A 24,808-nucleotide genomic window follows, 5' to 3' on the forward strand; every position below is an offset into this window, starting at 1 on the left:
TTTATGGCACTTAATGTTAATATGGTAACTTTTATGTATATTTTACCACGGTTTTGTTTTGTTTTGCTTTTAAGGCAATAGAAACTCACATTCATTTCCCTTTTCAATGTTCCTCTCAGTGTTTGCAGAACCCAAACCCCTTCTCAAGTCAGACAAGGAAACAGAAAAAATGATCTGGAGATAATCGCTGTTACTATTATTGTTGTTGTTTTTGTTAATTTTAAAGGAAGGATAGGTAGAACCCTCCAGAAATGCTGGCGTGTGGGTGCACACTCCAGGTGAAACTACACATACACTGACAGGCACACACCGTGAAACTGCCCAATGCCCCACCCACTTTTGCTTCCCTACACAGATGTGTTTTTGTCAGCGCAGTGGTTTCCAAAGTGGGGTCCCTGGAACAGCAGCATCAACATCACCCTAGAACTTGTTAGAAATGAAATTCTCGGGCCCCACCCTCGACCTACCAAGTCAGCAAATCCGGGGTGAGGCCAGGCACCTGCGTTTTAACAAGCCCTCCCCCGTGGCTCATGTGCGCGCTCACGTTTGGTCATCCGTGACCCACACCTCACACTGCCACCTGCGGCTGTGCGTCTTGGCGGGCGCTAAGGGCCTAGGGCGGAACAGCGGAGTCCCGGGGCTGGCCACGCACAGGTGTCCCTCTGCCAGGGCTCAAGGGGCGCTAACCTCTGCTCCCTGCGGTCGGTCCCACCGCCTCCAAGGGTGGAGCCGGGCCGCCCCGCCTGCACACCTCCAGCTGTACAGGTGGCTGGGCAGGGCCGGGAAACAAAAGCATAGGAGCAACACCTTTAAAAAAAAAAGTCCTCCCGCCTGGGCTCCAGCTCTCCAGTCGCAGGAAGCCCTCGAAGCCGCCAACATGGGTAGGCTCGCGTAGCTGGGCTGGGGCGGAGTTTCCGTGGAGCTGGGACGCTGCAAAGGGAGCTCAAGGGATCCTGCCGGGGGCGACGCAGGTCCCCGCTGTCGCCGGCGGCTCGCGGACCCGCACTCAGAGTCGGGAGGGCTGGCATCGCGGGCGGGCGCCTGGGCGTGCGGCACGGACCCGTCGCCGCGGCGGGGAGCAACTGGGGGGTCAGTGGAGCGGGGCTCGCGGGCTCCCGGGAGGTTGCTGAGCGCCGGTGCTGGTTGGTCTCTGCGCTCCCTGGACGCGGAGGTGGAGGGTCCTGAAGCGCCGAGCCTCAGAGGTTGCAAGAATGAACGCAATGACTCTGACCTGCCCACTCGTTGGGAATCCTCGGTCCTCGGGCCCCCAGCCTGTGGAGTGGGAGTGGTCTTGAAGCTGGAATTGGTCGTGCGCGTGATGGCGGGGGCCGGCAGACTCCGTCGTCTGCGGGCGCTTCGCGGCTGCCTTTGCACTTCTCTTGCGGCTGGCTGGTGAAGTGACGCCAGAGCTCCGGAGGGGGCCTGCCTGGCCCAAGAGGAATTGGGGCTAGCCGGTTGTGGCCTTTCTTATCATTCCATTTCAAGAGGGGCTGATTCTCTGTAGGCGTGGATGTCGGCAGAACATCTAGAAAACAACTTAATCCTGCCTGCTTCAGAATACCTCGGGAGTGAACGCAGAAGCACAGGGCAGGCTCTGGAAGAGACCGGAGATCGACCGGCCCAGCCTTCTCCCTTACAGATGGGAAGGCGGGTCAAGTGCTTCCCCCTAAGTTATGCCATGGAGGGGCCCAGGCAGGCGCGCCGTGTGGCCGCATGATTGAGCGAACCGGGTCTGACTTTGGCTTATCTGCGCTTGCGTTCTTGTTCTTACCACTTGCTACTTCCTCAGCTATTAGACTGAAATATCAGTGCCGACCTCAGTGGTTGTGTTAGTTGTGTAAGAGCACAACAGCTGGTGTGCCGCGCTCCAGTTACCTCCCACTGCCTCCGTGTTACGGTTCTGAAGCAGCAGTGGGACTTCTAGTGGTGGCCGACTGTGCTTGTTCCAGAAGGATGCTATATGATTTTAATGTGTCACAAAATAGTCTTTTTTTAATTGTTTTCTGTTTTATCATTTAAGAATGTAGATACCAGTCTTAACTTGAGAGCTATACAAAAACAGGCGCTGGGCAGGAGTTAGCCTATGATCCAATTTGCCGACTCCTGCTTTAAAGTACAAGTGTGCTGATCAGAGTTGGGAATGGAGAGAAGGCTGGTTTCCCAAGGGCTGCCTTCTGTAGTTAGGTCTCAGAAAGGCTGAGCACCTCTCCAGTGACCCAGGCCTTTGTGGAGCTAAGGATGGTTTGACTGAAGATTTCGAATATTCCATCTCTTTCCTCTCACCCCTCCCTACTCTCTTACTCAGAGCTTAGCAAAAGTCTACGCTAAAGTAGTTGCTCTCACAAATTACTTTGGTCCTGAAACAGTATAGGTCCTGTTCTGTCATTTGCCACATATTTGACTTCAAAAATTAAGTCTGAAGAGGCTTCAAGTTCTATGAAGCAAGTTCTTATCTCCCTCTGCCAGGGCCTCAGTGCTGATTTGAGACATCTACTCACTAACTGACGGACACTATTGTATTCCTGCCCTCCACCCCAACACTCAACCTCCTGCTGGCCTAGTATGAAATTCTAATGAGTTTTTCAAGTCAGCCTCCTGCCTGAGCATAAAATGATGGACTTACCCTTAAAGGTGTGGCAAGCCTGGGCATTTAGAAGTCCGTCTGCATTCCCTCCCCTTTCTCAAAGCTCTTGGGGAAACCCCGGGAAGTCCCGGGGAAACTGGCGCTCCTGCTACAGGCTGTTAAGTATACAGCTAGAAGCTGAGGTTGCTCCACACCAAAGAAGGCCTTGGGCTTCTGACCCTTGGGAGAACCTCCTTCGACAGCAAGAAGAGAGAACCTCTGACATTAGGTTCTTTCAGGCTGACAGTAATCTAAGTCTGTGGGAATTCAGCCTTTAGCATGCACCAGGATTACCTACCTGCGTGAGGGCTTATTCTAACTGGTTGCCGGTTGCTGGGCCCTACCCTTACAGTCTCTGCTTCAGTAGGTCTGGGGTAGCGCTCAAGGATTAGCATTTACACACGTTCCCAGGTGATGCTGCTCCTACTGCTGCCGCTTCTGGTCCCAGATCACACTGGGAGAACCACTGCTTAAATGACTAAATGCAAGGCTCTCTCTTTCTTAACCCTTACCCTGTCCAAATGTGCCCCCAAATGAGATCATGGCTAGAATCTGGTCATGGCTTGTCCATGACGATCACGTTTGGCGTAAATTTGTAGCTAAAATTTGAAAGTTATGTTCCGCTCTAGGGCTAAGAATGTAGAGCGGAACATAACAGAAACAATGAATCGTTGTGATCAGCTAAGGCTGATGGGGCAAGCCTAAATCACTCATTTATGCAGGTATTTATTTACCTACCACGTGAGAGTATAAAATAGTCCTGCCTTAAAGAAACTCATATCCTCAGGGACAGGAACACAAGTCCATAAACAGCATTTTTCCACACTGAGTTACAATTGAGGTGAAGAAAGTTCTATGAGACCAGTGAAAGCAGCAGCTAATAGTGGTCTGTCAAAGTTGGAGGATTTGCCATCTTAATGTGAAATTTTTGCCTAGTCCTTCATACCTCTACAAAATATCCTGAGTGGAATTATTCTATTTTTCATTTACTTGGCTTTTTTGATTAATAAGTTTCCTGCTGCCCTTTGAGTGACTAAAGAACAGCAAACAGATTGAGAGATTAGTCAATTGGCTAGTTGAGCTACCAGGAAAGTTCACTAGTGAGAGGGACAGCGGTCTGTTCTCCAGAGTGGAGCTGCTAATGACAGGGGGGTTGAATGGAACCATGGGACTGGTTGCTACCTCTCAGGATAGCTCTCAGACACAACTGCATCTTGATTTCATTCCTGGCAGGAGACCAAGTGGGTAGGTGTCCCAGGTGAGCTGATAATAAAAACAAGGGAGGAATCTGAGGAACATTCCATGTTCCTCTGTGATGATGATGAAAGAATGAGAGCAGTATTATCAGCAGATGAGTGAGGACCATTGACTCACAGACTGGTGTTGCAGCATGAAGAACCAGCGAATCACTGTTTTGTAACTTTGTCCCTTGGTTTCAGAGGCCAGAAATATATTACTGAGGAACTAGATCACGAAGTTGTCTTATGGGGTTCATGGAACAGAGCTGTGTCAGATGGGCCAGGTCGTGCTTCTGTTTGCTGCCGAGATTGGGTCCAAGTGCAGCTGTCAGCCATAGACAGTAAAGAGCTAAAGGGCAAGCTCAGCAGTTGGAAAGTACTATGGCCAAGGGGAAGGGATAGGATCTTCCTCAGACACTCCTAAAATAGGAGGAAGATTTAGTTCCTCCAGATTGGAAACCAGCCAAGGCCTCCCGCTGGGAAAGGAGCTTCTCATTGGGTTAGCATTTAGAGTCATCAGTTACTGTGTGGGGCTATGTGAAACTGAGCACATGCCCGTAGGAAAATTTGGCTTAAGGATCAGACTTAAGCCTGGAAAATTCACAAAATGTACTCACCAAATGACTTATTGAACCCTCTCAAGCTAAGCATTTAAAACTTCTACAATCTGCCTCAAGTGGCAAGATTTGATTATAAAATCTATTAGGACATTTCTTGAGGTATATTTGAGATGTTCTTGGAGGAAAAAACCTTTTCTCCATTTAGTCAAAGCAGATAAGCTCGCATGGTATACTTGTTTCCTGTGGCTGCTGTAACGGAAGTACCACGAATTGAGTGGTTTAAAATACCAGCAATGTAACAGCAATGTCTCCCAGTTCTGAGGTTGGTAGTCCAAAATCCAGGTGTTGGCAGGGCCATGCTCTCTCTGAAGGCTCCAGGGGAGAATCTGTTCCATGCCCTTAGCTTCTGGTGATGCCACCAATCCTTGGCATTCCTTGGCTCATAGACAAATCACTGTAATCTCTGCCTCCATGGTCTTCTCCCTTCGCATCGTCTCCCCTCTGTGCATGTCTTATCTTCACATGCTGTCTTCTTCTAAGGACACCAGGCATATTGGAGTAAGGACTCACCCTCCTCCAGTATGACCTCCTCTTAACTCATGTCTGCAATGACCCCATTTCAAATAAGGCCACATTCTGATAGTCTGAAAAGGAAATGAGGTTTTGGGGGGACATAGTCTTCAACCCAGTACACATAGTAATAGAAAATGTTCTTTCTGAAATATGTACATCACTTATATTTGACTTTAGGTAGAAAATATTCTTAGTGTGTACACGTGGCTGCACAGTGGCCTGCATCCTCACCTTAGGTGCCACCTTTCCTGACTAGTGTCTCCCCCCAGCAAGGCAATTCTAAACACCAATGCATTTAATAAAAGAAATGGTATATAGAAAATGCCCACCCACCCCCGTATAAAAGTAGGTGAATTAGAAATGCTCATAGTGATGTCACAGACTCAGGTAACTTACCTCAAATAAATTCTAAAATGATGTCCATATTCCATTGAGACCGTACTATGGATCTGTGGATACAGATTCCAGGCAACATTTAGCTATGAATGATATTTAACTTTTCTTTTTTTTTAATAGCTGTTTCTTCTATGCATGATCATTTTAAAATTACAAGACTGGAAGAAAAAAAATCAGTTACCTAACACTTCTAGGGAGAGTTGTTAGGCAATATCTAACAAAATTTAAAATATGCATAATATTTTACGAGCATTCTACTTCTAGAAATTTCTTAGAGATAGTCTCATGATAAGAATAAGGCATGTGCAATCTAAATATCAACTAGGAGAGAAATGTGCATTGTATACATAGCTTTGCAGCCTAATTTCACACTTACCACGATCATAAAGCAAGTTTTCTAGTCATAATTTAACTTCTAAGAGTAAAAAATTGTTGTGTGTAAAATTTAGGGTCTCTTACTTGATTTCCTCCAAAACAAACCTCCCAAAGGGCCAGGAAACTGGTTCATTTTGATTTAATGAAACTTGCATGTTTTGGCATTGTTTTCACCTATGACAATGTGTGACATTGCAAGGGCTGACGTCAGTAGGCTTGTTAGTGTTGCCTGTTGGATGTGTGCAATTCACTGTGATGGGAGGGTGTTGTCCAGGAGGCTGACAGCTGCTTCCCTTCAGGTCCTTTCCTCTTATTTCCTTTTGGAGCCTGCTCTGAGGATGGGTCTGTCTTCTCTTTAACCTGAGACTATAGTGGGTTATTCATTGTCAGCAGTAATAGCATTTAAGGTAAGCCTAACTCAAAGTTCAGAATAAAGGGTGTTCATCTAGAATAAAAGAATGTCCAGGTATCGATAAAGGACATATCCTGGAAAGCAAGCGTTGTCTTCCTAACAGCCAGTAAGAGCATCTCACTTGAGTGACTGCTCCCTCCCTACACACAAGGCAGACCTTAGGCCTGTGCCTGGATCTGTTTTGTATAACATCTTACTCCATATTAACTCAGGTGCACCCTCTGGCCTGGCTGTCCTTTCCCTGCAGTTAAGGAATACACGATCTCGGAGCTTGTCCAAAGGCGGTTGCATCCTGGTGCCCGTAGAGATCATTTCTTTCTGAAGGAGAACAGGCATGGCGGTCAGGGAGGCAGAGCTCTAGTTACGGAACCAATGATAAAAGTCAGAGGTTATTTATAAAACCATCAGAGGTGGCTAATATGGGCCTCTTAAGCCTATAATTGTAGACAATTGTGTAGAAGTCTTTTTAAAAGGTAAGAGAATATCTGTAACCTACAGCAACAGGTTATATATTACAAATGCTCTCAAACTGCTATGGGTTTAATTGTGTCCCCTTCAAATTCATATGCTGAAGTCCTAACCCTGGTACCTGAGAATGTGACCTTGTTTGGAAATACAGTCATTGCAGATGTAACTAGCTCAGATGAGGTCATACTGGAGCAGATGGGCCCCTAATCCGCTATGACTGGTGCCCTTACAAAAAGGGGAAATTTGTACACGGACACACACAGGAAGACGACCGTGTAAAGACAAAGGCAGAGATCAGGGCAATGCACCCACGAGTTAAAGATGGCCAATAAAACCACCAATAGTTCGGGAAGAGGCCTGGAATATGTTCCCCCTCGCAGCCCTCAGAAGGAACCAGTTCTGCCCACATCTTGACCTTGGATTTCCAGCCTCTAGAACTGTGAGTCAATAGATTTTCATTGTTTGAAGCCACTCCATTTGTGGTCAGCCCCAGCAGACTAGTGCACTGACCAATGGCTGGCTCCCTTAGTCCTGACCAGTGGACGCCCCAGCTGAGGGAGGAGGTGATTTAAAGAAAGGTGAGGGCGTGGCTATTAGATACACACCAGACCAGACAAGGACGAGGCCTGGCTGGTGGATGGCTAACGATAAGAGGCAGTTTATTACACACACACACACACACACACACACACACACACACACACACACACGCCGAAGAAAGACTAGCCAGAGGTACCAGCTTCCTGTGGTCCCTGTTCCCAAACAAAAAGGGCAACACCGAAACAGCAGGGGCTGATGACAGCAACATGCGCTGTGAGATACCCCATTGCTGAGGAGCCAATGCCAGACTGTAGCTCAGTGATTTCAGATTCTGTATCTCTCTTCTCAGGGGCCTGGACAGAAAGCCCCATTGATCCATGGGGCTCACACCTTTGCCCACATGGCCGGTGTGAATAGGAACAAGTGCTCCAGAGCTGAGCGGTTCCCTGCAATGGCATCATACCCAAGTCACTGAATAAAACTGGTTTTATGAACCAGAAATACTGGGTTCCCCGTATTTCTAAAGTAGCTTCATGCTATTAGGGTTTAGTTGATGTTCTTCGTTCTCAAAGGACTGATAAGTCATTTACTTTCAGCAGTGATGCAGGAAGACCACCAGTGCCTTGATTACAGCGGCATTATGCAGACCATACCCCAGTGTGTTCTGTGTTTATGTAGCTATTTGTCAACGTGTCAAAGGAAAAATAGCTTCTCTCTTAGTGGGGAAGAAGGTGGTTGTGAAAAAAAAGGCTATTTCTTTTTTTTTTTTTAATTGAAGGTGCGCAGGGCCACTGCTCAGGTGCACTGGCTATGTACCCTGCATGAAGGCCCCAGCAGGAGGCCCCCTGGGGGCTGGAATGCAGCCCGTGCTCCATAGCCAAGCAATGCATCCACCCAGGGACACCTTTTCTTCTTGGCGCCAATCCACTCTCCATTCATCAAGCCATTGCCTCCTGCTGCAGCATCCGGTCTGAAAGAGACACAATTTTCTAATGCCTGAAAAAGCGCCATATGGACTAGCAGCGACCCTGAGGGTGGGAAATGCGGCAAAGCATTCAAGTAAGGAAAGACACAAGTCAGGCAAGAAACAGCCTCAAAAAGAACCACTCCAGAAGCAAGGGCTTAGGATTACAGGCACAGAATTTGCTCTAAAGCTAATCTGACTAGTGGAATCACTACTGCAGTGAAAGAAAAGCACTTTTCACTTCTTGATCAAAGTTGATCAATTTTGGGGGGAAAATAATCAAACCAAGTGAGCAACGCCGGGTGCTCAAGTCCCCCCTCTTCCCCCACGCCTCCCGTTCCCTCGCCTCAGAGCAACTGCTTATGCCCGATGTATATCCCACTAGGTTCTTTTTGAAGTGGCACAAACCATTTATTTTCTCGAAAAACAGAAAAATGATGTGTGAGGCTCTGTAACATTTTTCAGAGGCCAGAACAACCTGCTCTGTCAAGGGCAGTTATAAAGAAGCTAAAGAGACCTAAGTGGGGAAGAGAGTATTTGGGAGGCTGAGGGGGGAGGTGAGGTGCTAAATGCCCCAGTGCTGCAGGGAGCTACGGAGAGCCTGGCGTGTCATGTGCCCACACTCCACGTGGAGTGGAGGAGAATGGGAATACGATCCTGATGGGCTTTGAACGCTATGCTGAGCCGCAGGGCTGACCTTACAGGTAGCAGAGAGCCAGCAAAGATTGAGAGCAATCCTGAAATGCTCTATGTGGGAAACGCAGATTGATAGGGCGGACAGGGGACGGGGAAGGTAAGACAAGGCATCTGCTTGTCACAGTCATCCTGGTGAACCATAGACAGAGCTCAGAACAGGAAGGAAGAGCAGAGGCTAGAGTCACATCAAAGGAGCTGGTCTCCTGGATGGAGCTGCCACTTAGCATGCACACCTTTGCACAGGCCCTTTCCGTGATGCTCTCTAGCGTCACTCTGGAGCAGTGAGTTGCTCTCAAATTGTAGCATGTCAGCGTCACCCGGAGGACGTGATCATGTACAGACAGCCAGGCTAAACCTTCAGAATTTCTGATTCGGTCGGTCTGGGATAGAGCTGAGAGTTTGCGTTTCTGATGTGTTTCCAGGTATGGCTGCTGGTGGTGCAGGGACCACATCTCAAGAACCACTGCCCAGGGGGATTAAAAATGACCCTTAAATCCCTGTAGCTCCCCACATGTCACACACTGTAGTGCTGCCCACTGGGAAAGTCACTGATTGAAAGTCAGTGCTTGCCACGGTGGCTTGTACTTGAGAAGACGGACTTTTCTCTTTCCTGATCTCCGTGGCCTAAGTTCCCAGTGTGACGTCATAAGGACCTTCTGCTTTTGGTCAGTGTGAGCCGCCCTGGAGGGACTGCCTCTTGCTGTGACAGCCAGCTTCTCACTCCTGCCAGGGCTCGTCACGGCCGATTCTTATCCATATTTTCATTTTCAGTCAGGCCGTTCCAAACATCCATCCCTACTACCCAGCTGTCCTCAGGGGGTGCAGTGAATAACAAACCTCTTTCTATGGATGTGGATTCATTCTTACCAGTTGCAAAGAAGGTGTTCGCCTCTCTAGATGAAGGAATGGAGGTCTAGTGGTGAAATACTTTGAACAAAGCCACGTGGCTAGGAATAATGTCTCCAAGCTGTGGCTCAGCCTCCTAGTTCCAAGTCCCATGTCCTTCCCCATACTAGATGCAGGGGCAGTATTGAGAGTTCTCGCCTTGACTCAGAAACCACTTCAGCTAAGAATGAGGCTGAGGGGGTTCTAGCAGAGGCCATTGCGTTCCCTGGGGTCTCACATGACCTACCTGTGAGGCATGTGCACGGACTAAAAGAACCACGATCAACTTAACACGTTTTAATCCTGGCTTGGAAGCCATTTTCAGACCGCCTCCTGCCCTGTAGCAACCCCGGAAGGTAGCATCCCCATGTCAGAGATGGGCAGTAAGGCTCAGTAGCCTGCAGAAGGGAACAGGGCAAATACAGATTCTGCCAAATTGCATCAAAAAAGCAGGTACCAGGTATGGACTTCAGAGTCCTCAGGTAGAAAATGTAGCTTAGAAAAAATTATAAAATGGGTGTTTTGCTGTCAAATAAAACGTGCTAGGAAATCTTATCTATGTAAATAATGACAAAAACCTATGTTTACATAGCTTGAGGCAAACCCATGTACTAGTTCCTACTGCTTCTGTAACAAATCACCACAAACTTAGTGGCTTAAAATGTCACAAATTTATTCTCTTTAGTTCCGGAGGTCAGAAATGAAATGGGTGTCCCTGGGCTAATATCAAGGTGTCAGCAAGGCTGGGTTCCTTCCGGAGGCTCTAAGGGAGAATCCATTGCCTTGTCTTTTTAGCTTCCAGAGGCCACCACATTCTTTGGCTCCTGGTGGCCTTCCAGCAATTGCCACCACTCCAATCTCTGCATCCTTCTTCATCTCTCCTCCTTTGACTCTTTTAAGGACTATCGTGATTACACTGGGGCCACCCAGATAATCCAGCGTGAGCATCCCATCTCAAGGTCGTTACCTGAATCACATCTGCCAAGTCCCTATGCCTTGGAAGGTAACATAGCCTCAAGTTCCAGGGATTCGGACACGGACCTCATCTTTGGGGGACCCTGTTCTGCTACCACACCATACAGCTTCAGCAGTATCATCTCTAACACATCACGCAGCACGTAAATTATTCGCTCAATTTCATTCTTGATGAAGCTAGGGAACAATTTTCTCTCTGCCTGAAGGTGAGAGCTCCTCTCTCAGACTTCAGCCATGTGCCCCATTCCTTCCCTTCCCAAGTCCAAGTCCTAGAAATGCACTCTTTACACCCACCCATCATGTTGCTGAGGGAGTTCTTAATTTCTAGGTGACAAAGCATTCAAGGTAGGGTTTCCATCCCTAAATGGTTCAACATATGGAATGTGCTTTGTTGACATTCTCCTTCATGGAGAGATTACGTGAAGTAATGGGAAGTAATAGTGCCTTTTGTGTTTCTGCTGTCCCCCCAAGTCAGTGATCATGGACATTTATAATGTATACTTACCAAATTCTTTAGCCAAAAGAAAACAAAAGCACTGCTAGGCTTAGGATAATGAGAAGAGCCAGCATTGATTCAGCGATTGCTACGTGCTTCGTACTAACTCAGCTAGGTCCTGGCGAGGCTCATTCTAAGATGTTTTACTCTGATCAGTAGTTAAATCCAAGCAACCCATGAATGGTGCTAGAAACATCAGACCACTCCAGTGTGCTGATGAGATTTACTATCAGGATCCCAAGGATGGACATAGTTGTGCCCAAGGAAACAGACTCTTGTGGCAGTTGAAGTGTGAGTTCAGACTTAAGGCTCAACATAAACACTACTTCTGCATTTTAGCTTTCTAAGATAGCAATCCTGTTGACAAAGGTGTATTAAGATAAGAAATGCTGACTGCAATAGTACATTCAGTAAATAGCTCTGAATTCTGTAGTGGAAGAGTTTAGCAACCTCTGCCCTGCAACAATAAAAGCAGTTCTTTGGAATGCACACCTGTCAGAAAATAAAAAGCTTCCTGACTGATGACTGGGGTACAAAATCTCAGATTTTTCTCTTGATTGCACTTAGGAATTTCATTTTCCATAATGTAGTTCTGGGTGTGATGGTTATTGTAACAAGACCTAAGTTCTCTGAGGGTTTTGGTCATCTTCTTGTAACCCTATTTATGTTTAAAGTAAGCAAAACCTTTGCCATTATTATTTATCAAATAATTGGTGTTAAATAATATTTAGCAAAAAGAAATTACAGGTGCTACCCTGGCCAGGCAAAGTGTTTCCCTGCAAACCAAAATTCTGAGAAACGTGAAAGGTATGATTGCGGTGAAGCTCCGGGCTCTGTTGAATTTGTGTGTTTGTACCTCCCTCCTGCTTTTCTATGGAAGGTCCATTGCAAGGACCACTGAGCCCTTGTGTGGGTGTCACTCCTTGTTTTGTCCGGTCTTGGGGAAGCAACGGCAAAACCACATTATCTGAAGTCTAGGTAGGCAGAAAATTGTAAGGTGCTGCCATGTCCTCAAGGTGATGGAGCACCACTGCAATGAAAAGGGGCTTTGAATGCTGCCAACAGGCTCTACATGAGCACGTGTCCTTTTGTGTCCCTGGAAAGTGGTGCTCTTCCCAGTCTGGTGATGAAACATGGCAGCGTGTAGAGTCTGGTGATGAAGCCTGGCTTGTGGGGTGTATCAGTCCTGATCCCATCAGGAAACAGACGGCATATTCAAAATAGAAGCATTGCTTCACAAAAAGACCAATTAGAAAGGGGTGGGAGACTAAGAACCACAAATGATAGATCAGGTACCCAGAATCGTGGCCTCCCAGTTACCACCTGTAGCCAGGGTACAAAACAGTGTTCAAAACCTGGAAGGAGACAGTCAGGTGGAAAGCGCCAACTTCAGAGAAGCAGTGTCTGTCTCGTGAGGACAAAGCAGTGTGAAGTGATCTTTGGAGAAGGAGCCAGGAAAAGGTATCCCTGACCCTCTGATCTGTTGCTAGGGCTCCCTATTGGCCAAATCATATGGGGAACTGGGTAGACATGGGGACACTGGCGAAATCTGTGCAGGTCGGCCTCAGAAGGGGGTTGGTGGGCCTGGAGTGGCAGAGCCAGTATCTGAACATGGTACTTGGAGACTGATACGACTGGTACTTTGAATACATATTCACTCAACAAAAATTTCACTTTTATTCTGTGAAAAGCACCATGCGAGGTGCTGAGGATTCTGAGGTCACAGCATTTCCCATTGAATGACGCGTCAAGCCCTGGGCCCGGGCTTCTCACTTGAAACTCTTACAGCAATCCTGTGAGGTGGGCGGAGTTATCTTCATCTGATAGACAGGCTGTCCGAAGGAAGATGGACGTGCCCAAGGTCACCTGTCTGATCCCATGTCCGCATTCTTCACGTGTTCTGCCCCAAAGCAGCCCATTCCCTCGAGGAAGTTTACCTGGGGAGGAAACCAGTCTTTTCGTGTTGAGGAATCTCCTTTCAGAACTTCTATAGGCAGGAAGAGTTGGGAATCAAAGCCTTGTGAGACCAGGATAGTGTATTTCCCACCTTAGGACAAGGACAAATAGCGTCCCTGTCCTGAAGTGAGCAAAAGTGAGACCAGCCGGTGGGAGGCGGTGGGTCCACGCTGAGCTAGAAACGTGCAGGTCCCCACCCCCAGCGCAGCATGCCCAGAATCAGGAAGTGAGGCCACACACGACCAGCCCATCGAAGCCTGGAAGACCATGTGGGTCTGGGCCAAGAACAGAGCTCCTCAGGCAGAGCTGCAGTGTTGTTTATTGTGGGATGATGGCCCTGGACTGGCACATAATGAAAACACAAGGTGGCGGATCTGAGAGGAAGGGCCCCGAATGGGGAAGCATGTGAGAGTTCGAGGTGGGGCGTGGTGGTGAAGGCTTCAGCGTGCCTGGCTTCTGTCCTCAGTTCCTGGTCTGGACAGGCACAGAAGGGCCTCTCTGGGGCGTAGGGCCAAGGAAGTGATAAAACTGACTTATGCAGACCAGTCAGGCAACTCGATGGAAGGACCTGCCTGGGGTTCTCAAAGTGTGGCTCCCTGGACGAGCAGCGTTGACCTCACACCGTGGAACTTGTTAGAAATGCAAACTCCAGTGCCCTCCCCCCCCACCAGACCTACCGAGTCGGCAGCTCTGGATGTGGAGCCCAGCAATCTGTTCTCATAAGTCCTCGGAGTGATGCTGAGAACCAGTTAGAGAACCACTGCTGTGGGGCCACTAATGTATAACAGAGGCAGAAGATGCTCGGGGGCCCTGACAGCAAAGACCTCTAAGATGTGGTCCTTGGGGGCTGCTCAGGGGAGGGAGTCGATTCTCCATGGAAAGGGGCCTCGCATGTGACAGACGCTGACACATCCTGGGCCATCTGTTGGTGTAGGAAGCAAGACAAGGACGTGTTAAGACTTGAGACAAGACGATGGGTCAACTGTTGTCAAAATTCAAGGGAGATAGAAGAGCCGGGGCTGAGGAGCAGGCACTAAGATTTAGTCAGGGGCGCGTGGCTTGTACCAGCTCACTTGGAATCTCACCCTTTTTCTTCTTGCTCTTCTCATTTGTTCTTCTGGCAATAGGCCCTGCTGTGTGGTAGGTGGAAAAGACGTTGGAAATGCGGAGATGGGCAGTATGAGAGTCTTCCACCAAAGTGGAGGCAAAACTATAAACTATTATTGCACTGTGGTAACCTAGGAGGTCAGAGAAGGCTTCATGATGGGCAGGAGCCCATGAAATGGAGCACTGCTGGCAAAGGATTTGCTGCCTTATGCATGAAGGGCTTTGGGGAGGCACACACTCAGGGAACAGATGGTTGGGTATTATGGGAGCCCCGCTATGCCTGGGGAAGAGGTGAGAAGGAGGGCCCAGGGAAAGGAATGGGGGCTGAATCCTCACTGTGTGTTAGGTACCCTTAAGCATTTTAGATGTCCATTGTTTAATCCTCACCAAATCCCTGACTTTGTGAGATAGTAAAGAACATGTTAAAAGTTCGGCTTTTAACCGGTAGGAGATGGTTAGCCTTTGAAGTGTTTTAAGGAAGAAATGGTTTTGGCACCGTTCCCTGAGCCTCTGGTTCTCAATTCTGACCGCATGTGAGAATTGCCCAGAGCTAATTTTTAAAAAATGCAGCCTTTAGGCCCCACTCTAGATAAGAGGCCTGGGCCTGGGGCTGGGATTCTGAGAGGGCTGGAGCTGTCTGGACACTACATCTGACTGCCAGACAAAGTTGGAGGGGCTGAGTTCGGACTCAGGAAAAAGTATTTTAATTACTTGACTTTAATTGTGGCATTTTGTTTTTCTTTCAGGAATGTCCCAAAAACGGGTGAGTGTTGTTTTCTCTTCTCCACATTGCTTCATCTTATAAACTTTACAGTCTGTTGTGCTCGTAAATGTTCGTAGTTGTGCTTCATTCACGTACAAATGTGTATCTAACATGAATGAGGGGACAATCCTGAGTTTCTGTGTGACATCCCTTGTCTTTAGGAAATGCTGTGTACAGTCCTTCTCGGATGAACAATAAAACTAGATGCTGTATTTCATTGTTGTCTCTCTGTGGAGTGTGAGGGAATAAAATTTTTTAAATTCTGATTTCCACCTCTGGATAGTCACTGACAAGCTACTAAATGGGCAGGGGCTGCTTTTCATGCCATTAGCGCTCGTTTGTGAATATGGACCAATGAGTAGCATATTTCAACCCTCGGCTGTTTCTTTTTGTCAGAGTTGCTTTGGTTATCCCCTGAGCATCTTCTTCATCGTGGTCAATGAGTTCTGCGAGAGATTTTCCTACTATGGAATGAGAGGTAACGATTTTCAACCCTTCTCCCCCTTGCGTGAAGAGCATGACGTATGCAGACACTCCTAACTGTGTTTCCTCTCTCCCTCCCCCTGCCCTCTATGGACAGCACTCCTGATTCTGTACTTCACACAGTTCTTTAAATGGGACGACAATCTGTCTACTGCCATCTACCACACATTCATTGCTCTGTGCTACCTGACACCCATTCTCGGCGCTCTCATTGCCGACTCCTGGCTGGGAAAGTTCAAGTGAGTAGGCGCAACATTCTTGTTCACAATCAAGCCGAAAAGTAATTCTTAGCTTTGTGGTTTGGGATGGTGGACTCTGGGAACCAAGAACAGGAACATCAAACTCTGAGGAGAGCATGCTACACCCTGTTTCTGCTCCTCATCAGATCGCCAGAGCCTGGCACAGTGCCTGGCATTTAGCAGAGAATGAAAGTAGCACTGGTAGGTTTTCTCCCCGCCTGCAAACAGTGATACCATCTTTGTCTCATCTTGAAGTGGTAGCAGGGTTACTGTGGATCATTAATGATGTTAAGGCTGGGAGAACAGAGAAGCTCCACTGATGGGTGGAGAGGACACATGGCTCTCAGCCAGCCAGTCCTTCAGGAAGAGCTCCACACGTGCACTCAGTAGGGGGTTATCAGGAAGTTCCTAGGACTTACTAAGCAAGAAAGTAGAGGCTCTTCCAGGCCCCAGGCATGACGTAGGCAAAAGCAGGAAAATTGACTGACTATCTCAAAATAATTAAAAACAATACAAAAATAACCAATGGTCCACTCCTGGCTAAATGTTACCAGGCACAAGATAAATAGCTCTCATTTTTTAAAGATATAAGTACTGATTTCAGGAGTGAGATAAAATAAAACATTGAGTCTTTCAAATTGTTCAAAGATAAAATGGACCTTCCCCCTTCCCCTGGCTGCTCCAGCCAAAACTTTGTTCTGCAATTGCAAGCTGGGCAACAAATTCTTCAGCTGGTTGCCTTTCTAAGAGTTACTTGTTTGACTCAAGTTTAAGAAGCAAGTATATTCATGACTGGGCTCTTGAAAGTTTGAAGCAGAGGGCTTTTTTTGTGATGGAATAGGAAGTGGATTATAGAATTAACTTGGATTTTCTTCAAATACAGGACAATTGTGTCACTCTCCATTGTCTACACAATTGGACAGGCAATCACTGCAGTAAGCTCAATTAAGGAGCTCTCAGAATTCAACCACAATGAGCTCTCAGACTCCAACAACACTGGAACCCCTACCAACGTTACTGTACATGTGTGAGTTGATGTTAACTGCTGCCCTACCCCTACCTTCCCACTACGTGCTTATTTGGTGTTCTGATTTTTAATGTTTCCCTGAGCTTCACTGTAAGAGTAAGGAGGCCTTGCCTCCCTCGTCAGCAGTAGAGAGAAAGCCATTTAATTGACTAAGAGTTGGGTCTTCAGTGTGGCATCACCCTAGCAGTTGTCTGAAGCCGTTGCTCACTTGCGGCTTGTTGTCTGGGGTACATCTCACACTGATGCGTGGTCAGCACATGGGAGACCTGTGGGAATCTTGAGCTTCTCTCGAGGCCTATAACTCCCCTAGACCTTGATCCTTAATTGCGCCCTGTTTCCTGAAGACTCTGTACCTTTAGTCTTCTGTCTTGTACTCTGACTGATTTTTCAGTAATTCAGTTTCATAAATATGTGTTCAAGCTCTATGTTCTGAGTCCTTGATGGAAAGTGTTATTGACAAATGCTCCTCTGCGAGATTAAGGTCCCTTGACTGCAGTCTGGTCTGCTAGACGCGTTACAAAGATTTGCTGTTTCCTGTTCTTGTGCTTCAGTTTCTGGATCTCTGAGTCAACCGTCTAATGGATTGGGAAAACATTATTGAAATTCAAATTAGTATCTGCAGTCCCTGCTGTGTGTTTCTGATTTGTTCATCAATCAGATTGCTGTTCAGAGGAGGTTCCTTGATGAAACTCCCTTGGTGCCCACAGGGAATTGTGTTGATGGAGCGGAGTGGTTATAAGCACGGTGTGGCGGTTCAGACTTTCATTATCTGATTCCCAGCTCTCCCAGAGGGCAGCTGTAAGACCTGGGGCAACATATCTTCTCCGTGCCTCAGTTTTCTCATCTACACTATCAATTAAGAAGGACGCGGACTTTGAAGCCAGGCTGTGTGGGTTCACATTCTGGCTGTGCCCTTTACTAGTTGTGTGATCTTAAGCAAGTTTCTTAACCTCTGTGTCTGTGTTTCCTCATTTGTAATAGTACCTACCTCACATAGGACTGTTTTACATCCAGATAGAACACCTAGAACGTTGCCTGGCAAGTGATAAACACTCTAGAAAGCTTCGTTAACTCACTTTATTTCATGGAGTTAGTATTAGAACATACCTACAATTCTCACAAGAGTGCATGTCGTATGACATACAATTAGCCATGGGTTTTTTGTTGTTTGGTTGGTTTTTTGTTTTGTTTTGTCTTGTTTTTGTCTTTTAAAATGCATAGAGTGATAGCACTTAATACAAATTGTATTAAGAAGCAAACAATGAAAGAGGTGCTTCCGCCAGCAAATCCAGGAAGATGAACCTGGTTTTTTAAAGAATTCTTTTTATGTGTAGTATCTTCCTTGACTTTATCTGTTTCATAAAATATGTTTTAGCATTTTAAAGCAACATTAGCAACCAAGAAGATATGGAATAAATACTTGAAAACCTAAAATTTGTAGTACCTACTATAAATCAACAAAACTACCAAATGGGTAAATTCTGTGAGTGATTTATTTTTCCAATTAGGAAGCAAAACATTTATAAATAACTTGGAAAATACAAAAGTAAATAAAAATAAGTGACCTTTAATGCCTTCTAATTATTATAAATAATCTTTTTACTGTTGTAAAAGATTATAATAATAAATAGTTTGCACTACTTCTGTCCAGTCTTCTGTACTTTGTAAACAAGTTAAAATCATACTAAATAACCTGAGATCCCACTTTGCAATTAAATCATTAGTGTTTTCTAATGCATTTTAATGATGATTATGTGTCTATTATGATTGTACCAAAGACAATGCTTAAACATTTTCCTTACCCATTCTTTTGCTGAAAATGATAAGGCTGCAAAACCCCTGTTCAGTATTCAAGCTAGTGCTTTAAATTTTCTAGCTTGTAAATCATTAGAAAATGGTATAAACTTGAAGGTCCATGTGCTCAAGTTTCATTCACCTGTCAAGTCCATTCACCTGCATTGCTGTGCATTATTTCCTCATATAGTTTGAGTTCCTTCTCTGTGTTTATCACTGCGCCTGGTTCTCTGAGGGAAATTAGGGAAAATGAGGCTCCTGCTTTATTATTATTATTACTAGTTTCAGGTGTACAAAACAATGTAATAGTTAGACATTTACACCCCTCACAAAGTGATGCCCCCTCCCCTCTGACATCGTTGTTACAACAAATAGCTGTTACAATTCCATTCACTCTGTTTCCTATGCGGTACTCCACATCCTGTGACCATATATATATTAGATTATAGTTGACGTTCAATATTATTCCGCTTCAGGGGTCCACTTTTAAGGCTGTCACATTGCGGCACTAACCCCCTCTTCCCCCAGGGCGCTGTGCATGATCGGCCTGATCCTCATAGCACTAGGAACTGGAGGAATCAAGCCCTGTGTGTCTGCATTTGGCGGAGATCAGTTTGAGGAGAACCAGGTAAGAGCATGTGTCTTCACAAAAACCACATAAATGAACTATAAACCTCCAGGAATCAAATTCCACTGACACAAAGTCTGTTCCCCACTGGATTCCTTTCAGTAGACTTGAAAGTGAGGTTCTGACCAAAACTAGGTAGAAATAAGGTCAGATCATCAGCTACATTTGATCAGTTGATATGTAGCCGAAGTCATCGTGCTTTAACTTTATCCTTTTTATTATAGGAAGCACAAAGAAACCGATTTTTTTCCATCTTTTATTTGGCCATTAATGCTGGAAGTTTGCTTTCTACTGTCGTCACTCCCATTCTCAGAGGTAAAAGAAAATACCTGAAAGGGACTTTATTTTTATTTTCTTAATTGTGGAGAGAAAGGTGAAAAATTTAAGTCCTCATTTTGTTTGTTTTGTCCCTCTAGTCTCCCATTATATAATGCTTCAGGTACTGGATACATACTAGAGCACACATTGAAATCTAGATTATGAGCTTCTTTTCTGCAAGTTTTATCTCCTTTTCTAATCTTACTTGAATCCTTTATCCCAATGACCACCGAAGAATCTATAACATCCTTAGTATAGTGATCAATTTTTCTAAATTATTACTAATGCAAAGTCCTTATTCATGGTAAGAGATAAGACAAGAGAGGCTGTGGACACCACACATTTTTGCCTTCGAGCTTTGCTCCTCGGTGATGTTCAGTGAATTAGGAAGAATTTCATGGGCAAGGTTTTATTCTTTGCTTTCTAATCATCTCAGATATTTCTAAAAGAACTGCCTAAGAAAGAGGATGAGGAAACAACTGTCAACAGCACTTTTTTTTTTTGTGCTTGCTAATGAGCCATTGAGAGTTTGTGAATTTCCCACGTGGAAGGGAATATTTGGGGACAAATTAGACCAAAAAAAGAACAGGATGTGCACACTGAATCAGATTAAATTATGAAATAAAACATTTTGTGGGGATTTATGTATTTGCGCATTGACTAGTAGTTTGAAGATGACACTTAAACTGCATTCCAACTTGTGTAAAAATTTAATATCTTTTATTCTTACCTTATGTTCCCTCACCTCCCCACCGACTAGAATATCTACTGTGCTTGTTTGAATTCGAGAATGTGTTAAAGGATAGTTTTTTTTTTTTTAAGGTAAAAATCATGACTCTCATACAAATATGAAATGAGCATGTGACAAAGATTTTATATAACTTTATTAATTAATGAGGGAACTGGAAAGCTATTACAGTTAGTTCAGATAAGGATTTGACTAACAAAGATTTACTTATATTCTTTACAAGGTGGGGAATTTATTTTGCATTGCCATGAACAGGGATCATTTGTGCAGCTATGAACTGAAAACGGCATGACTATCAGTGAACTTCTTTCTCTATAGAATTGTGAAATAGCTAGTCAAAGACAAAGTCAAAAATTCCTTTAGGATCAGATTCCTGCAATCTCCATCATTCCACTGAAAGAATTTCCAGAATTCCCTACTGCCCCTTCCAAAGTCTTAATTTTTTTCCCACACCAATCCTAGGAGGTCAGAGCTACTACAGATCCTCAGACAGGGGTCGGCAAACTGTGACCTATGGCCCACATCCAGAAATGTGGACAAGACCACCTGTACATGTATTGCCTATGGCTGCTTTCACCCTACAAAAGCAGGATTGAGTGTTGGGACAGAGACTGAATGGTCTACAAAGCCTAAAATATTTACTAGCTACCTCTTCACAGAATCTAATTGTTTTCTAATTGGCATGAATTCAGGAACATACAATCTTGATTTTCCAAGGCACTTTTGATTTTATTTACTGAGTATCCAGATTGTTTTTATCTCCCCCACTAAGAAAATCCACAGAACATAAGAACTGATATTGGCTTGGCCAGTAGCAGACATCTATGTAAAGGCTAAGATTGGAATCTGTCTCCATCTCCTGCTCTTTCTATTCCAAAGCTGCTTTGCTCAGCGGGCAATGACATCACTAAGGCAAATGGATAAATCTAAAACATTAAGTGAAAACAGTATGTAAGAACCAGTTAAGGATTTTTTAAAACGGGAACTATTTGAGCGTTATGAATGCCATAATGAATTTTAATCTTGCCATTTCTCCCCAGTTCAAGAATGTGGAATTCATGGTAAACAAGCTTGTTACCCACTGGCCTTTGGAGTTCCAGCTGTTCTCATGGCTGTAGCTCTAAGTAAGTAGAAATCAATTGAATTAATATAATCCTATGATCAGATCAGGCCCTCCCTTTAATTATTGAGATGAATTTTTACAAGTTTATGTCACAAATTGTAATAATAAGTAGTATGAAGATTGTCATCCCATGTTAAACATGCTCTGAGAATTCAAAGAAACTATAGTTGGCATATTGTTTCAGATGGAATAGGATCAACAAAGGGTTTACAGGAAAAGGAATCAACTGAGCTGGACATTTAAATATTTGATACTACTTAGGCAGATTAAGGTGAAGGTCACAGATCTTGCTAGACCATATGAACCGGTGCCTAAAAGCTTTCTTCTTACCAACATGCACTCATCTACAACTTGAAGACATGGCAACCTCGTCCAATTGTTGTTTAAATACTTCCAATGAACATCTAGATTTCCATCGTGTATCATCTCAAAATGTTTCTGCTAGAATATCTTCCCTCTAGGATGAGTATGTGTGTACAGTAGATGCATTCATTGGCACTTTAGTTCTTGGCACTGGCTTTTTAGGAAGTGTGAAGAGATTGCTACACGGGATAGTCTAGCTTGAAAGACGGTAGGTGTCCTCATTTCCTAGGACTGATGTGACACAATACCACGGACTGAGTGGCTTAACCAATGAAAGTTGTACATTGTCTCACAGTTCTGGAGGCTGGAAGTGCAAGATTAGCGTGTCAGAAGGACCATGCTCGCACGAGAGCACTGGGAAGAGTCTCTTTTGCGCCTCTCTCCTTCCTTCTTCCTGGGCTTGTGGCAGCATAATGCCAATCTGCCCTTGCAGGGCTTTTCCTCTGTATACACTTCTGTGTCCAAATGTCCCCTTTTTATAAGGACACCAGTCATATTGGAGTGGGGCCACCCTAATGACCTTATCTTAACTTGATCATCTGCTAGGATGGCATTTCCAAGGAAGTCACATTCTGAGGCATGGGGATGAGGACTTCAAGATCTTTGGGGCAGGGAGTGGGGGCCTCATTCAGCTTATATCAGTAGCCCAATTACCATCCCAAGCCTTCATAGCCGCTTCTCTTGCTCCAATGAGGTACCAGTCGGCACAGTACCTTTTAACGTCTTTTGCTCGCATTGGAGCAATTTAGCTTTTTCCTTATGTTTATGCAAGAGCTCAGCATTCTCCCCTTTGTGTATACACATTTTCTTCCGTAATTGTTTAACTACTGCCACACACTCCCTTAAAAGGCTCATACATGCTTTCTCCTCTCTAATCCTGGCTAAGGAGATGGAGATGGAGAGGATTTCAGAAACGGGTATTTTAGGCTGGACACTGTTAATTTGGCATTCGGTAAGGTGTCATTTAGTCTGTACAAGTCATGCTTACATCAAAGATTATGATTTCTCTTATGGAGGAATTGAGAACAGGCCCAATCCTATGCATCAACACCATCTCTAGAAATTTCTGTCTACAACAATCTTATGCTTGAATTAGGTTTCAGTTAATCAGAAGCTTAAAGATTAAACTATTAAAATATTATGGCAAAAATATGTAAACTCAGTCAATTGGGCCCTCTACCATCCATGTCTGGATTGAAAAAGATTGGCGTTGGGTGAGAATACAAGGAAACTTCTCTTTCTTCGACTATAAAGAGCATCTATAATATAGTCACAGACTTAGAGATATGCTTGAGAATTGGTACCTGTCAAAATCTCAGGCCCTCTTAATTGAGGGAAAAAAGTAGAATTCAAGCAATCCATTGGTATTTTAAAATTATTGAATTCTTGTGCTGGATAATCAGAAATCTTAGTATAGGGATTGTGTTTTTAGAGCATCTTCCAGAAATACCTTTTTTTTGCTAAGTTATTTTCACAATATATCTTTTCTAAGAAGGCTCATCAAAGAATTGCCTCATTGTAAAAGTGCTTTTACTTTTGTACCACTGTAGCTGCAGATGCAAATAATTGTAACTGTGTTTCTGTACCATAACCACAGAATAAATTGTCACATGATTAAGTAAAAGTCTCAACAAATTAGCTCCTGTTTTTTCCTGAAAATTCAAAAAAGAAGAACTTTCTCTTGTCGTTGCAACTAGAAAATTAAAGCCGGTTTTTGTCTTTATAGAGTAATACATTAATCTTATATGAAAGCACTTACTCCTTTCTTCTCCCTTTACATAAGGATAGAACTAGTGCTTAAATAGCTACCCGGTCTTTGTGCTACGTTCTGGGAAGTAGATAGCATTAGGCTTCATTTTTTTAACATGTGAGAACACAAACGTAACATTTCTCAGAAGCTCCTGTGATCATTAGAATCAAAAGCTCTTTCTAAACTGGGAAGTAGGGAGGTAAACCCATTCTGTGAGTGATCCCAGTATTTCTGAAACAAGGTTGTAACTCAGATAAAAGCACATCACGTAGGTCACAGGTAGTTCTGACAATGCCTTGTTAACACATCTTTTTTTTGCCCTATCCAGTTGTATTTGTCATTGGCAGTGGAATGTACAAGAAGGTCCAGCCCCAGGGTAACGTCATGGCTAAAGTTGTTAAGTGCATTGGTGTAAGTATTTCAGTAACTCTCTCCCATTGACATTTAGTCGCCCCAGAACCTTCCAGCTCCTTCAAATTAAAATCCAATGAAGTGTTGACTTTCCTTTAAGCATTTTATTGGTGTTCTTTACTATTTTGATAAATTGAAATTTCTTAGAAAACTCATCTAATGGAAAAGGACACAAACAGAACTCAAAAAGGGAGGGATGGAAATGGCTCTTGAACTTACTAAAGGAGATCAATGGTTAAAGAAAATCAAATCAAAGTGACTCTTCACCTATCAAAACTGCAGGCAGTGTCTGATGTTCGTCAGGTAGCAGTGAGACAAACATGAAGAAGTGAGGTACTGCACATCAAGAGTCTGACGCGTACAAAGTGTCAGTAACCCTACTTTCAGGGATCAACGCTAAAAAACTAACTATTAAAAATGAACACAAATTTGCATTCAAACGTTATCAATGTAATATTTACAACAGCAAATATTTAAGTCTACCAAGTTGCTGAAAATAGAACAGTGCCCAACTTTCAGTAGTACATCTATGCCATATTATGTAGCCATCAGAAGTCTTGTTTTCAAAGACTATTTGATGATAGGAAGATGCAGAATATGGTTTCTTCCATACACATCTACATGACATATGTACCTACAGGCACATTTTAAAGTCAGGAGATAAATGTTGAATGTAGGAATCTTTAAATAATGGAGTCAAATAACTTTATTCCCCTATTCACTCCCCATTTTTTTAGTGAATATATACATTGTATAATGTATATAGTATACAATATACAGGGGGAAATGTGTCACTTATTTATAAAAAAATAATAATGTGTGTGGGTAATCTTTTGGATGTAACAGCATCCTTAAGATAACTTTAGGTCATTTACTTTCCCTTTGCCTGTCTTTATT

The 24,808-nt window shown here is 44.4% G+C and overlaps 1 protein-coding gene across 1 annotated transcript in view; it reads left to right on the top strand.

Moving 5' to 3' along the window:
* The first annotated feature begins 304 nt into the window (after positions 1–304).
* SLC15A1 (solute carrier family 15 member 1) overlaps positions 305–24,808 on the top strand; it is a 44,938-nt gene continuing 20,434 nt past the window's right edge. Inside the window, exons 1-9 of the mRNA XM_088792810.1 lie at positions 305–881; positions 15,011–15,027; positions 15,424–15,505; positions 15,608–15,749; positions 16,633–16,776; positions 19,099–19,198; positions 19,423–19,513; positions 21,305–21,388; positions 23,829–23,911. Of these exons, the coding sequence (XP_088648936.1) occupies positions 437–881; positions 15,011–15,027; positions 15,424–15,505; positions 15,608–15,749; positions 16,633–16,776; positions 19,099–19,198; positions 19,423–19,513; positions 21,305–21,388; positions 23,829–23,911 (1,188 nt within the window). The 5' untranslated portion in view covers positions 305–436. The remainder of the gene's footprint in view (positions 882–15,010; positions 15,028–15,423; positions 15,506–15,607; positions 15,750–16,632; positions 16,777–19,098; positions 19,199–19,422; positions 19,514–21,304; positions 21,389–23,828; positions 23,912–24,808) is intronic.

Source organism: Rhinolophus sinicus, chromosome 16, assembly GCF_057876585.1.
Source record: "Rhinolophus sinicus isolate RSI-liver-muscle chromosome 16, RSI-T2T, whole genome shotgun sequence".
Lineage (NCBI taxonomy): Eukaryota > Metazoa > Chordata > Mammalia > Chiroptera > Rhinolophidae > Rhinolophus > Rhinolophus sinicus.